Source organism: Pagrus pagrus, assembly GCF_965226575.1.
Source record: "Pagrus pagrus genome assembly, chromosome: 9".
In the NCBI taxonomy this organism is placed as follows: Eukaryota; Metazoa; Chordata; class Actinopteri; order Spariformes; family Sparidae; genus Pagrus; species Pagrus pagrus.
In genome coordinates, this window is record NC_140193.1 from 29,848,800 (window position 1) to 29,865,060 (window position 16,261).

Consider the following 16,261-nt stretch of genomic DNA (forward strand, 5'->3'; position numbering starts at 1 on the left):
TTTCCCACGTTAAACACATCGATCCCTTCAGCTCACGGCTGTGTCTCTGGGCTTTGCAGACTGGACAGGCCAAGTGTCTGCAGGGAGGAGTGTCCCTCCATACAAATCGAGCTAGAACGACTCCCTGCAAGGCAGCGTATGCCACTAGACTGCTCCTGGAGGGAAAACTACAGGTCACAGTCATCAGTATTAGCAATGCTGCTGTGCACCGGAGGTCAAGCCGGAAAATTCTCCTTTCTGAGGAGAGGCTGTCATGTGACGTGTGAGTATGAGTGCTTCTAAATAGTATTTTTTTTATTTGACAAATTACATTTTCTACAAAAAGTTCTGTCTTCACTTTTATGGGATCTTTAAACACACAGACAATGGTGGTGCTGTACACACACTCTTAAGGCATTGGCTGTATTCACACAATACGTAGCATAATCTTTTCATGACGTCAATTAAAGTTACAGTGTTGATATTTTTAATTACAATATTACCATATTACCACCCAATCCAACCACCTAGCTTTGTGGAAGGCTCCAGTCATGAGTGTACAGGCAGAGTGTGTGCAGGCAGACAGGTATGTAGGTAGACAGACAGGTAGCCTGTTCAATCTTAGCATCCGGCCGAATGAGATGATTGGATGGGCTTATTAGAGGCCTGTGACAGCCACATATACTTATTATTTTCTTTTATTTGTCAAAGTACTTAAATTACCGATTGCTGTTGGGATGTTAAAAGATTTTCTCCAAGTATAACAAAAAAAATTGCCTCGAGAATAACTTACCAACTTACTACCCATGAAATAATCAAAGTTCAGTTCAAAGTCTTTATGGGAAGCCAAGCTGTCTTCAATCTTAACGTTCCTGCTTGGTCTCTATACATGATATTGCAATAAATGTAAACCACAATGGTCGAAAAGACCCATGGGTGACAGGAACGTACCTCTCTCCCTGCCTCCCTCCACTCTTGGGATTGACCATGACCAGGAGTGGGTGAGTACCCGGGAGAGGAGTGATCTGGAGATAGGAAGGAAAAACAGACTTAGGCATCTGTTAACTCGCTTTGTGTGGATGAAGTGCTGCTGGATGCTGGATGCTGGACCTGTGTACCTGCAGTGCTTGTCCGTCTCCAGGGGAGAATTTGAAAGTCTGATTGGTGTCATCAGGGCTGGTGCTGGGTGGCGACTCCCCCTCACCTCGCTTCACCACAGAGTGACGGTCCTGTGATAGAGGAAGACTGATGAAGTTGTGCACAGATAAACAACGATGAAGCAGGATTTTTATTTACTCTACACTGATTCCTCAAAAGCAAGAAGAAGAAAAAATATAATGAATATCAATGTATTTACCTGTTTACATGCATTCTTCCATTTATTAATCAAAATGAGCTCTGGTTATGCTGCAGGTGCATGGGTCCATGTATTAATGTTTGAAAAGCACACTCTGGATATGGATAATATGCATATAAATCAGCCTGTCAATGAGGTTTCTGTGAGGAAAATTGAAAAGTCCAATTCAAGCGAGAATTGAATCATCACTAAGCGTGAAATTGAGGCAGGTGTCTGGTGGACACAGGTCTGACATGACTGGTTAGAAGCAATCTGTTGAATAGCATGTCACTAATACAGCCACTCAGTCATCAATCTATCCATTCTCTCTTATCATTTGTAAGTGTGAAACCAATGGATATTTTTTGACGAGGGACCATAGTGTTTCAACATTTCAAAGCATAACATCACTGGATTTATTTTTTAAGGTGACCACAGGACTATTTCAAACCACATTTGTGGTGACAAAAACTAATTTTTTGATGGGAAGTCAGGACAACTCTATCCGTGTTCTTTAATGAGACTTCGGGTCATCTCCAGCTTAGAACACAGGTATTCTAATCCTAAACATGATCTCTTCCTGACCCTGACTAAGCAATTTTTTGTGCCTTAAACTAACCGGACCATAAGAACAGCGTTTTCACGACGTAAAATTAAAAACTGAACCTAAAGAAATGTAAAGTTTCAACATATTCGTGCTTTGCAGACATCTACTTTGCTAACATTTATTCAGGCAAGTGGGTTGCTTTGCATTCATTAAAATATTTTGAACAATCCAGTATTAGGCTGATTTGCTTTTTCTGTTAGATTTGTGGTCCTTGTACTTGTTCTATTGTTGTTGGAGTGAATAGTACAACAAAAAGGAGTGCTTTTGACCAAATGTCAGTGTGGATCCTACTGAGCTACAGATGAACATCTAAAAGTGGACAGCTTTGCAGGAGTGGCTTAATAAAACAGTCATGCAGTAAACCCTACCTTCATAAAGGTTACAGGTTATAATGTTTAGTTTATGTTAAAGGTGATGAGTTATGGTGATTTTGAAGGCTGCAGTTTGTGGTGCTGTTAAATTGTACTGTGTGATGTTCTTGTGTCTATTATTTGGTCTACCCATTTATATATATGTATACACACACACACACCCTTATACATCATTAAGGGTCGGCTAAATGATAATAATAAAATAACAGAAGCAGCTCTCTGTATAATGTTTTACAGTAATGTCTGCTATGTCTGAAATGATCATAACATTGATGAAAGTAGGATTCATATCAGGAGTCTGTATGACAGACAGCATTACTTTTAGCTCAATGTTCCTATTAAATAAACTTTATAACAACGTTCTGAGGCGGCAGTAACAGTTGTGAGAGTGAGGCTGACTGTATAATCAGGGCCGTCAACTGAGTCTGAAGAGGATTTTTTTTTATGTGAATGATATAATACTGAAAACAAACCGTTCCTCCTTCGTCTGTGGGAGTGAACATAGTTTCAATTGTACATATGTGCAGCCTTGTGTACGGATAGCAGAGAAAAGCATTCTCACCAAGACAACGGGGCAGATGTACGAGGGCAACAGAGTGTGGTCCCTCAAGGCTCCTCCATCACACTCTGCTTTCACATTAGATGCACACTTATTATGGAGCTACGGAGGAGAGGAGAAGCAGAAACATAAGAACTGTGGGTGGACTCCATCTGTGGGACTGAGTGTATCAAATGTTAGCAGTATGAAACGCTACACGTTGGAGGCTGTTTATCCTGACAGTATATACTGACTGTTTGACAGGCCATCAGAAGTCAATCAAAAGTTATACATTTGTATTAATCAGTGGAATATTTTTCATGCTGACATGAGAACAGCTCTGTGAAACGGTGTGTTTTGTGAGCAGGGCTGATGTTGAGAAAACTCCAAGTCAGTGGTGACATCTAGTGGATTTGAAAGGTAATGCTAAGTAAAATGGGTCAAAGTGTGTAAGTATTTGTATGAATCATATTGTGGCAAACATGTCTCAAGTCATTTGGTTTAAGTCTCAGGTCCCAAGTCATTTTTGGGGGATAAGTCAGTCAAGTCTGTAGTTAAGGCAAGTCAAGTCCAAGTCAAGTCCCCTTTTACACCACCACCATCAAGATACTGCAGTCTTACCTGCAGTAAGAATTCTTTTTAGCACCTGTCTAATAATTATATTATTGGATATTTTATCTAACCTGTTCAAAAAATATGATGTGAACTTACTTCTTATTATAATTATAGATATTCAGTGAAATAAATGTCATCAAATAGATCAAGCCAAGTTAACACAAGCCATCAAAACAGTGACTCAAGTCAGTTTGAGTCTATAACTCTGCACTGTGGGGACATGAATGTGTTTACACAGGACACTGTAGGGATTTGCCTCATATATGGGGACAAAACTCTGATCCCAATGTAGTAAAACATCACATTTTACATTAAGATGTAGTTAATGTTTAGGTAAGGACCGAACCATTACACAATTTCTAGCTACAGAAGGTGTAAGTCAATGCAACGTCCTAATGTGTGCCTGTAAGAGTGAGACAGACTTTATAATGGACATAATTAATTCACAATGTACTGATATTATATCAGTATCATTTTATGAGACTATAAATCAGTGGTTAGCAACCTTATTGATATGAAGTGCCATTTTAAATATAATATCAGCAATATTAGCCTCATGGTTAACAATAAGTGTAACAAACAGAAATAAGCACTTGTACAAGAATGCTGCCATCCTCATGAAAACATCCACATCTGAGTTGAAATCATTTATCATGTTCATCAGCAATAACATTACAATAAGTATCATGCCTTTGTGCCAGTGGTTACTACTGCATGGTCTCTGCATTTTGGCAGGCTTGGGAAGTAACGGAATACACCTGACGGGATTACGTAATTAGGATACAAAAAGAGGTAACTGTATTTGGGTAAAATTACATAACAAAAGATGTAATTAGATTACAGATACATTCAGCAGAAAAGGAAATTACTAACAGGATTACAATTTTAAAATAAAGAATGAAATACTAGACTGTAACTTTGCACATGCGCGCACATGAGTCTAACACAACATCACTCTGGTTTTAAGTGAAACCAAATACACACTAGTATATTCTTACAGAATACACACTCGATATTAAGATAACATACATGCTATGTTATTGATATTTATTTCCTCTTGTCTTTATTTGCATATGTTTGGTACTGAGGTAATCCAAAAGTAATGGAAAGTAATCAAGTTGCATTACTTTAATCTTGTGATACTTGGATTACTTACTACATTTTTGAACAAGTAATTAGTAACTATATAGGAATACATTTTTAAAGTAACCCTCCCAACCTTGGATTTTGGATATTGTTATATGGAATATGACATGAAGTGATGTCATTTTCTGAACTTACCAGACCGTTCTACTTGTTCTCATACACGTCTTTACACACTCAGTCATTATATCCATATTACTGATGATTATTGATCAAAAATCTTGTGTAAACATCTAGTTAAAGTATCAAAAGTCATCCCTACAATATTTTCACAATATTGATTTTGAGGTATATGGTCAAAAATATTGTAATATTTGATTTTGTCTCCCAGTCTTAAATTTATTAAGTGTTTTTGATGAGATTTTTAAATATCGAGATATATTGTGTATCGCTATATAGCCTAAAAATATTGCAATATTTATTTTAAGTTCATAACACCCAGTCCTGCATTGTTCATTAACCCCTTTAATATATACTGTGAGGGTGAACCATAATAAAACAATACTCTACAGTCTATACAGTCTAAATCTATTGTGCTGTATACTTAGGATGCTCCCCTGTTAGTCAGTACAGAGTTTGGAATGTGGCCACTGCAAATTAAAGCATTGCCTCATAATAATAAGAGTTATCTGTGTCTACATAAGGCAGCAACTCACAGTGATCTGACACCACACACAGTGCAAGCCCGTCAGGCCCTGGTAACACTTGATGCTTCTGTGACAGCGGTCGCACTTGGTAGGAGAGTTACCCTCTATCCATACATGCTGCATAGCCTGGAGGGTAAGAGAGAGAGGGCAACATGTTAAAATGTTAGTAAGCATTTTAATTAGTCATTTCATCAAGAAGCAAACATAATTTATGGTTTTGAATGTTATAATGTTTTTTGCTCAATGTATAGTGAAGTGCATCTACAAAACTGTGACATTAAGTTGACACCATGTGTAAAACAATAATGTGCAATATTAGTTTTATCTAAAATAAAACACTGCTGCAGCAAAAACAACTATGATGACTTCAAACCAGGGCCACTTTTTTTTTATCTCGAGAGAAATAATACATGAATGGAGCTAAAATTCACACCAGGATAATAACAACAGCTGAGACACTTAGTTGCTCTACTGGACAATAAGCAAAGTATCCTTGAGTGAAGTCTGTATTGTGCAAGGTCACGGTAGAGATGGATATTGCGATGTGTAAAATAAAAGTGGCTGGTGACGGAAACTTTACATTAATGTAAGTGAAGGGGGAGGCTAGTTGAAGATGGGAAGAAACTGTTCTTATGGCAAGAGGTTTTGGTCCTGTGGTCGCAGCCTCCTGCCAGAGGGGAGAGTCTCAAAAAGTTTGGGTCTGGGTTGAGAGGGGTTGACAACAATCTTACCTACACGCCTCAGGTCTTTGAGGCGTGCAGGCCCTGGAGGGATGGCAGATTGCAACCGATCACCTTCTCAGTAGAGCGAATGATAGGCTACAGTGTGCCCTTGTCCCTGGCAGTGGCAGCAGCGTACCAGATGGTGATGGAGGAAGTGAGGATGGACTCGATGATGGCAGCATAAAAGTGCACCATCATCGCCTTTGGGAGGCTGAATTTCGTCAACTGCCACAGGAAGTACATCCTCTGCTGAGCTTTTTTGATGAGAGAGCTGATGTTCAATCCCCACTTCAGATCCTGGGAAATGATGGTACCCAGGAAGCGGTAGGACTCCACCGTGTTGGCGGTTCTCGCTGCAACAAGTCACCAGATGGTCTATATCCCACCTGCAGTTTGACTCATCCCCATCTGAGGTGAGCCCAATTACAGTGGTGTCGTCCACGAACTTCAGGAGCTTGACAGACTGATGGCTGGAAATGCAGCTGTTGGTGTACAGGAGATTAGCAGAGGAGAAAGAACACAGCCTTGGGGGGATCCGGTGCTGATGGTCCGTGAGTCAGAGACATAGCTTCACGTGCTGCTTCCTATCAGAGAGTGTCCTCACCGACCAGATACTGTGCGTGGAGTGGTCATACCAGGACTCGGTGACTTTAACAAAGGACGCCTCAACCACGAACTTCCCAAATACAAACAGTTTATTAAATGTCCAACCAGAGAGGGGAATGATTTGGGTCACTGTTAAACCACAGTCAGCGCTGCACTGGGCCACTCTGATCACGTCAAGGTCCATCTGATTCCTGCATACAGGAAGAAATTAAAGCTCTGCAACCTGTTGTGAGGACATCAAAGAAGTGGACCAGCGAGGCTCTGGAGGATCTTCAGGCATTAAAAAATGAACTCAAACTATCAACAGAATGTGAAGTAATAACAGTTTTGATGTTATGTTAGGGACGTCTATGTATAGTGTTGCAGATATCTGCCGAAGTTAGCACTGAAGTTAGCATCTTTCTAACCTCTTTCTCCCAGCAGTCCAAAGTGTCTGTGCTTGCTGTGTAAACAACACTCCCTCGGTATTCTGATCAGCTGCACAGCTAAGTGAGCTAACAAGCAAACAGCTACAGTCATGGATGTCCAAACAGAATACAGTTAGCAGTTAGTCTGGTGATATGCTGTACCCTCTTTGTTAGGAGTATGAATTCAACAGGTGGCAAATCCTTACATTACGAGAAACTGGGAAATGAAAATGTTTGGTGTTTTTTTTATGACTTAAATGTGTTATCGATTAATACAATTATTGACTGTTAAATGTATCATCAATTACTGAAGAAATACAATATACAAGACAATTTGAAAATAAATATTACAAAAGGAAATGAATTGGACTGAAGAAAAGTACAAACCTCCACAGGGGTATACAGCATGTGACCTGAGCCTGAGAAATCATTCTGTAGAGCCTAACCACATCAATGCTAAAAGACAGAGGGTATTTACTAGATGCGCATGACCTCACAGACCATCCCATGATCCTCCTTGCTCTGTTAAACAGAACCGTGAGCCAGTGGGAGGCTGCTGAACAGACTGGTCAGTGTTCCTTTCTCATTACCCTGCAGCATCAGTCCATGTTATCAGCAAGGCATGTCATGCACAGAATGAAGCCTTTCATGCGCTCTGTTTGTACTTACGTTGGTGTGTCTACGTGACTTGGCGTAGGTGCTGATGCAGGCAGCGATGTCTTTGGACACACAACGTTCATGTACTGTGTACTTGCATACTGTGGAAATACGACAGGAGGCAACAGTTTGTTGACATATTCCTCATTTACACTTCCTGGTTCTGTCTCACGCTAAAGGTGTTCTATGTAGTGTTGGGGTAGAAAAGTTTAAAAAAGTTTTTCTGCCTAAACAAAAACTAAATAAACTGAATAAACAAACTGACCTTAAAGGACAACACAGTTTATACTGTTTTACTTTGTTTATATGTGGCGGACCCTGCCACCTTTCTAGATTCAAACAGTGTTCTGGGACCTTATTTTTCCTCTTAGAACAGCTTGTTTAATCACTCATGGAAAAAAGTTCTGAGTTTAAATTTCCTCTCAAAAACTACATAGTGCCCCTTTAATAAGAGCTACTAAAACAAGGTTTAGAAGGAATTTAATCAAATGTTACCACATTACAGATCATTTCAGACAATAAGTGAGTACTTGCATTAAACAGTGACAATAACAGCAGCCCGGAGAACTGCTCCCTGGCAGAATTCAATCAATAGTGAAATTACACATGATAACATTGTTAATGTTTTTTTAATGACGACTGCGAGGACTTTTAATTGAAAAACAACATTGACTCAGAGGCACTCAGGCAGAACAAATAACTGAAATTTGAGTCAGATGCTGGGAGTAAAGTGGAAGACAGATAAAGATGGAGGAACAGACAAAGATGTAATGACAGAGATGGAGAGGAAAGGAAGTCAGAGAAGCAGGAGAAATGGAGACAAAGAGATGTAAACAGACAGAGGAAAGCAGACACACACTTACTGGAGCAGCAGAGGCCCTGCTTGCGGACTCCGAGCAGCATGGTCTGGCAGTAGTTACAGTACGCTGGTTTGTTGAAGTGCTTCAGACGCCAAACATGCTGCCCATCTTCCTGTACATTCTAGGAGGAGACAACAAAGGATGGATTAAGCACTGATAATGTCCTTCTATTGGGACAGCCTTGTATTTCCAGGATTTTGGTGAATGTTGTTGGCATAAACAGTCTGGAGAATTCTCAAATCAACAATAACCCCACCCAGCATGTACTTTATCTGTTTGAAAGAAGGGCTATCACAACATCAGATTTTCACAACACAATTATTGTGGTCTAAAGTATTCACAATAATTATACTATCACGATGTCTATAGAAAATATAAATATAATTTTTAAAAAGCCCTGTCATATTCTTCTTTAACTTTGTTTATTTTTTTTTTTTTTGGAAAATAAATTGCACTCAAAATACAAGTGAGGGGATGTGAAGAGAGCCTCGCAGCTTGACTAACTAACTTCAATAAGTAACAGTAGTAGTTTGCCTAACAGAGAGTGTTGATTATTGAATTTTCTGACTGTAAAATTGGGTATGAGCCTCAAAAATCCAGTATGGAGTTCATGAAAACGTGCTATGCATTTAGTACATGAAACCATATTTTTAAAAAGGAAAATCCTTCCCCAGGGAAGTATGTTTTGAGTGTAATGGTTTAAATTTCCAGCAGTAGTAACAAAATGTTTAGATTTTTGTTAAAGCTACTACAGAAAGCTTTCATGTGTTGTTGATTCTGGCGGTCCCTGTGGACAAAAGCGGTATGAGCACCACTGCCTTGTGGTAACAAGCTTGATCTGATCTTTTTTAGATAAAAACATAATTATGTACTACATGGGGGCTCTGCAGAAAAGGTTTGGGAACCATTAAACTATAATAACAATAATAAAGTAGCCAATCTTCTCTCTGATGGCATCGTTTGCTTATGTAGGTCATAAAGAGGCATCAAAATAAATTGACTGAGACTGTTTCATAACCAATCAAAATCTCCTTGTAGTTTAAGAATAAACAAAAAATAAGTAAACGGTTAGCGGAGAAGGAAATAAGCTACATTTCTGTTAGTGCTGCTGACTGGGAACTGATCTTATTACAGCCAATGAGTACTTTGAACTCAAGATGTCAAAAAGGAACATACAGAACAATAAATGTTAAATGGTTGTATGAAGACAAGCTATAGAGTTTTACACACACCCACACACACACACAGAAAGAGAGAGAGAGAGAGAGAGAGAGAGAGACTGCCCCTTCCCAGACACAGTCTGACCAGCCTCACAATAACACTGCTCTACAAACACCAATCAGAGTAAAGCAAATTATAACGCAATGTAAAGAAACCTATCTGGAACGTTGGAAAAAAGAAACTAAAAGCCAAAGTAGATTAGAATGTTATCTAGCCCTACAAAGAGATTATGAATTAGCAGAATATTTCTCTACTGTCAGAGATAGAAAGCAGAGACAGATCCTCACCCAGTACAGGCTCAGTGACCACAAACTGACAATCCAAACAGGAAGACACAAAAAATCATGGAAACCAAAAGAAAACAGAACATGTGGTCACTGCTCGACAGGTGAGGTTGAGACAAAGATGCACTTTCTCCTACAACGTAAAACATTCAATGAAACAAGGAACATTTATTTTAACAAGTTCAACTCTGTAATCTCAGAGTTCAAAGAGCTGAATGACATCTCAAAATTAAAAACACTCCTGGAGACAGGGCATATCTTGCTGCCCAATATGTGTCAACATGCCACAACCAGAGGGACAGTGAATGACCGACACACACACACACACACACACACACACACACACACACACACACACACACACATACAAACACACACAAGATATACTGTATATATAATTAATGCAAATCAAGCTTAATGTTGTGTTAATATTCATATCATTGTTTATTGTGTTCTGTCCGAATGTTTGGACAAATTGTATTTTGATGCTTTGGCAACATTGTTATTGAAACTTTCATGCCAATAAAGCCCCTTTGAATTGAATTGAAAAAAATGTACCGTATCCATGCCCAGCAGGACCAGTAAAGGGATAGTAGTGAGGCCTCCTCTGATCCACTCCTCCAGTGTGACAGTCCCATCTTTGTCGAAGTCAATCTCTTCCATCATCTCCTTCAGTATCTGAGGAGACAAAGATATATAGTCCTTAAAACCAAAGTCAGCATATCTTATGTATATACCTCCACAGAGAAGTCAGTTACAGGCAAACTGCATACTGTGGTTTAAAGTAAGTCTCTAATATTATTAAAGAGTTTCTAGTGGTTGAAACAAATGGACATACTCTATGTACTGGTACTACAGGACCACAGATGGTTGTACGCTTTTAGCTATATCTTGTGCATTATAAAGTAAAATGCATTGCCATTGTTAAACAGACAGAGATACTTTTACAACTTCATAACTGGCTCTGATTCACTTTCATGGTAGGTGTAATTGTTTACTCAGCTCAGGGTTCAGTTATATTCACAATACAAGGCACAAGGTCAATTTATTGTCATTTTTTAAATCACAAGGGTTTAAAAATAAAATAAAACAATGTTTGATTCCCTTGAGTCCTGCTACATCTATCTTGACAAATGGAGTGCTGATGATGAACTGAGGAGTCTCCCAGCCTGAGGAATGAAGCTGCTCTGTAGTCTGGTGGTACGGCAGCAGATATATTCTTTATCATTTGTCAGATGGCAGCAGGGTGAACAGACTGTGGCTGGGGTGGGTGTTGTCTTCTAGTATCCTACTTTGATTGCTAGCTTCTTTGGTGGGTCGGTCTCAGTCTCAATGAGTTACCTATAGTATTAGAATTCACATTGTCCTGCTGACGAGAAACAATCTGTTTATTCTGATTAACATCGCATTTCTCTAACTTTTTGTTGTCTGTTCTCACAAGCTGTGTCATTCTCTCACTGTCCACTCTATAGCTTCCTCCTCCTCCTCTCTTTTCATTCAGGCTCCTCCTGATGGATCATGGGCTCCTGGGAGCATCTACCTCTCCTGGCTCCTGCTGCCTCACATATTGATGGATCTGGATCATCATACCCTGGCCTCCGTTTGATCATTGCTCTCCTTTATTTTACTATCTCCTTATATCTGTATTTCTGCAAAAACTGATGCCTCTTCACTTTGATCTTCTCTGTTTTACTGCTAATTATCCTGTGTGGCCTGCCCTCTTCCAGGTCACCCCGGTGGACAGGAGGTCGTGTGGCTCGGCACCACTTGGTGATGCTTCGTCCTGCTCAGTCGTCTCCTGGATCCACACACTTTACATATACTATAATTTGTATCAAATATTCTGTCAATCCAATTTGTAAACTGTGATTTTGTTGCTCTGTTCTGTACATTCGACATATACTGCATGTCTGTCTGTCCTGGGAGAGGGATCCTCCTCTGTGGCTCTTCCTGAGGTTTCTTCCATCTTTTTCTTCCTGACAAAAGTTTTTTTTTTTTTTTCACTTCTGATGTTCTGGTGGTTTTAATCAGCTGCTGTAGAGCCTTCCTGTCCTGGGCCGTGATGAACCATGTCAGTTTGTGATGTTTCCAGGCAGGATGCTTTGTGTTGCTTCTCTGTAAAAGTTGACCAGAGTCTGGCTCCAGAATTTAGCCTTCCTAGGTTTCCTTAGGGAGTAGAGCATTTTTTCTGTGCTTTTTTAACCAGTGTGTTAAGGCCAACAGTTTGAAAGAATGAATGAAAAATAACCATGGCAGTTTAATTTTCTTTACAAATGACTCCATGGGTATAAAATTTCACTGTTTTGTAGTTTTGCTGCAAAATGCAAAAAAACAAAACAAACTTTGAATGAATAAACCTCTTTTTCATGGTCCTCCCCTCTAACAAGCCTGTTGTTTTTCTGCTTTAAGCAACCTTGTGTTTTTCTGGATCTAAAATCCACTTTCTGGGTGTCACTTGGGGCATTAAGGGTGAGTAAATAATGACACAACCTTGACAGTGGGGCCTGTTTATGTTTCTCTTCCAGCTCAGCATTAGACTTTACTGCAGCGGAGAGTTTGCTCACCGGCCGCAGCTCCGTTGAATCCCACTCCAGGTACTCTGCCACATGCACCATCTGATTGATGATACGATCCAGCTCCTACATACAGAAAGACACAAGTGGAACCCGTCATCATAGCTTTACCCCCTAGTTTGCATTTCCCTTCATACATTTCAAACATGGATGACAAATGTGAAACTTCTCCTGCTTGTGATGTGAATAATGTGCTTTTAGTCAACAATAAAGTCAGTCCTTATGGTGATGTACAGTGAAACAAAGTCTGTATATGAACAATGTATATCCCTTCATATATAACATATTCACAGACGAGAGTGTCTGTTTATGTGGTCTCTTCAGCACATGGCTAATGTCAAACTGAACAGAACCATTACAAATGACCTCATGTAAACACAACTGCTGTCACTGAGTGTCCAGGTTTCTATTCTTAGAGCTGCTCTGTGCAAAGGGCAAAGAGAGAAAGATGAGGTTGGTGGGGGAGGGTGGGGGAGGGAGACAAAAGTAAGAAGAGACTACTCACCGAGCTGTCCAGAACCCCGTTGCCGTCTGTGTCGTACAGCCGAAACATGACTAGAGGTAAATGAGAGAACAGAGATCCCATGATGACTCAGATCCGTCAGATAATTAGTAGCTGTCCGAAGCATTAACATTTGTTCTTGGACTCTCTCCAAATGTACTGGGGCATGGGGAACAGTTAGCGGAGATTAGCCTTGTCAGTGTGGGCCAATATAGCATTAGACGCTAAAGAAGTCAATTGGGCACAGCAGGGCTTAAGCATGTCACTGACCTGCCCCATGTGGGAGGTGTACACCATATCTACGGCCCTGGGGAGGCAGCTAGAGAAGGATGGAACGCCTTATTACTCATGCTGTCAACCTGAGCTGACGTTCTACTCAACAAGCTGTATTAGAGGCCTGAGCACACATTGCAGATGACAGCTGCTCCCACTTGACATTCCTGAGAGGAGCTGACCCTCCGCCTGCATCCCCCACCCCTGTCACTCACACTCCAGCTTGTCCTCCGGTGTCCCCCTCTCGAGCAGGGAAAGGTAGCAGACGATGTCCTTGAGAAAGACCACCTGGGGCGATGGCAAGGGGGAGCCTTTCTGGGGCGACGGGCTCCTCCGCAGAGACAAATGCTTCTCTGAGCGGCTCCTCTCTGTTGATGTACAACACAAGTGTTCAAGGCTGCTCACAGCTCCCATCACTCTCTCTACTGTGCTGCGGTTCCTCTGGTGAAATTAATGGAATGAATAAGTAAAAGAAGCAGTTTAAATGACACATTGAAGTATTAGTTTGACAGCTTTAGAGAACTCTGATCCCAGTACAACAGGTAGAGACAAAACAGAGCCATGGAGAACAGTTTGACAAAACATTGTTTACAGTACAGATGGAGGATGGAGATGCCACAGGCTGTTGACCAAAACAATGTGACATCATGTGACAGGGTAACCAATCAGGAAAGTCATAACTGGATTAGCAGCACCTAGATGGCATGAGTCATGTTAGTCTAAAGTCTAAAAAGCACAGAAGTGCAATCTTCATTTTCATGAAGATGCACTAAAACTCTGATTCTATTATCTTAGAAATGGGACCATCATCAGACTTTTATAAACAACAGGAACCTACTTCATCTTAACCGTACCTTTCATTTTACTGAAAAAAATTTTGTGGCATGTAGTGTAGTTTTGGAGAAGAAATTCAATCTCAGAATGTTAATATTTACAATATTAATGAGGTAATAATATAAACTCAGCAATATTTATTTTTCCCATAAGTGAATAAACAAGCTGTTCTCAGAGGAAAATAAGGTCCAGGAACACAGTTTGAAGCTAGAAATTCAGCCGAGCGAAGTGATGACGCATTATCAACATCCGGTGGTGGCGCATAAATAAAGAAGGAATTTGGGATGTGGTCTATACAAGGACGTTTTATTACTGGACACAGTGTTGGAGGTGGAGCCCCGTTCATGCCTATGAAAGCTGCTCAGTGGTGTTTTGAAGCCAAAAAAGCTCAACTTCCCGGCTGTGAAAATACCTGGATCATAGATCGAGCAGGCTAACTTCCGGTTTAACTCCCGGCTAACTTGAAGGGGGATAAATAATTTAATCGTGCGGCTCTTCTAGACTTTCCAAATGTTATTGGACCGAATGGCTCAAATTATGACAGTGAAATGAATCATTATGCAGGGGTTGTGACGCTCAAAATAATTTATTCTTCTTTGTCAAAGACAAAAATGATGAAGCAGTGAAAAGTGCCTGCTGATTTCTTAAATTTAGTTTCATGTAGATAAAGACCTGCCTGCAAGTACTACTCGCAACTAGAACCTAAATTAAGAAACTTATATACAGTTGATATTCATATTCAAATTATATTCCAAATAAATACAATAAGATCAAGTATTGTGAAAACATTGAAAATACAAAGTTGGGAGACACTGTGATTACTCTGTCAAACTGCTTTTTCGAGCACTAACGTTTAAGATTAAGAATGGTGACATTTGCACACAAAAACAAAACACACAACTAAAAAAATGTCAGGCTGTGTTTTTAATTCCAACTTTGTTAAGAAATATTCTGAGTGGATCAGTAATTGTAATAAATCCTAAAGCAACTGTATGATTACACCCCTACAGTATACAGGTTCAGCACTTGAACTTCATTTATTTTTATAGCACTTTTCATACATTTAAAATGCAACACAAAGTGCTGTACAAGTTAAAAGACCTGACCCCCCCCCCCCCCACACACACACACACGCAAGCACATACATACACACAAGTACATGCACCTACTTACTCACTTAGGCATGCACACACAGCCGCAAACATACACTCATTAAGATAGGGTATGGCTTGGCACTGAGGATCCAGGTGAGGAAAGCAACGTTGGGGAGCCATCCACGCCGGGAAATCATGTTGATCCATGGCCACAAGGGGGCACCGCCACGGGAACCACCCAACCAGGACAGACAGAGGAGCCCACACCACGGCTCTTAATACAAGACACACGCAGGTGTGACTCTAACATGCTACATGTATATAGGCTGAAAGGACCATCAGTCATTTCACCTATGACTCCTGGCCAATATCAGAGTGTGATTGTTGTCCTTTCTGTCAAAGAAAACCACCACTACCAACAGCTTGCAGTCAGTCTTGTCTCAGTGTAGTTAACCTCACCTGGTGACAGTTTGGGGGACACTGGCGACCTAGCAGGACCTGTGTTGGGGGTCAGGGCGTTGCTGCTGGCCTCTGAGGTTTTGGCCTGGGTGCAGGGTGATCGGTGGGGCCCCCCAGGTGTATGGGCCCCCGTCCCTGAGCGCTGTGAGGAGGAGCGAGATGAACAAGGCGAGGTGGTGGCTCCTGAGCCTGCTGTGCTCATCACACTGGAGTGCTCCGGTGTGTGACGGCCCATTGCAGACAGGATGCTTTTCCCATTCATCCCTGTTGGTACGTACACCAAAGAAAAGAAAAAAAAAGTTGGATAGAGAAAGAGTGAACATAACTTATAGAAACCGTGGAGGGTGAGGGGAGGGGATATTAGAAGCGTAAAGAGTTGGTTAATTTAAAAAAGGAACATGAAGAAATACTGTAAAACTTCACAACAATCCAAATACTCAGGATGCATAGAGGGACAGGAAGCAGAAAAATGACAACACTGCGTTAAAACCTTACACAGATACCATTCACGAAGCATCAAATCATCCACTGTC

At 40.6% G+C, this 16,261-nt stretch overlaps 1 protein-coding gene across 4 annotated transcripts in view; it reads right to left on the reverse strand.

Moving 5' to 3' along the window:
- The window catches only part of dgkg (diacylglycerol kinase, gamma), a 129,688-nt gene that overhangs the window by 71,918 nt on the left and 41,509 nt on the right, over positions 1–16,261 (reverse strand). For all 4 annotated transcript variants that reach the window (XM_084362243.1, XM_084362241.1, XM_084362242.1 and 1 more), the window contains 11 exons: positions 15,729–15,992; positions 13,557–13,709; positions 13,072–13,121; positions 12,558–12,632; positions 10,552–10,671; positions 8,492–8,609; positions 7,641–7,729; positions 5,246–5,362; positions 2,856–2,954; positions 1,098–1,208; positions 931–1,004 (listed from right to left, as the gene is read on the reverse strand). In XM_084362243.1, coding sequence (XP_084218369.1) covers positions 931–1,004; positions 1,098–1,208; positions 2,856–2,954; positions 5,246–5,362; positions 7,641–7,729; positions 8,492–8,609; positions 10,552–10,671; positions 12,558–12,632; positions 13,072–13,121; positions 13,557–13,709; positions 15,729–15,992 — 1,270 coding nt within the window. The remainder of the gene's footprint in view (positions 1–930; positions 1,005–1,097; positions 1,209–2,855; positions 2,955–5,245; positions 5,363–7,640; positions 7,730–8,491; positions 8,610–10,551; positions 10,672–12,557; positions 12,633–13,071; positions 13,122–13,556; positions 13,710–15,728; positions 15,993–16,261) is intronic.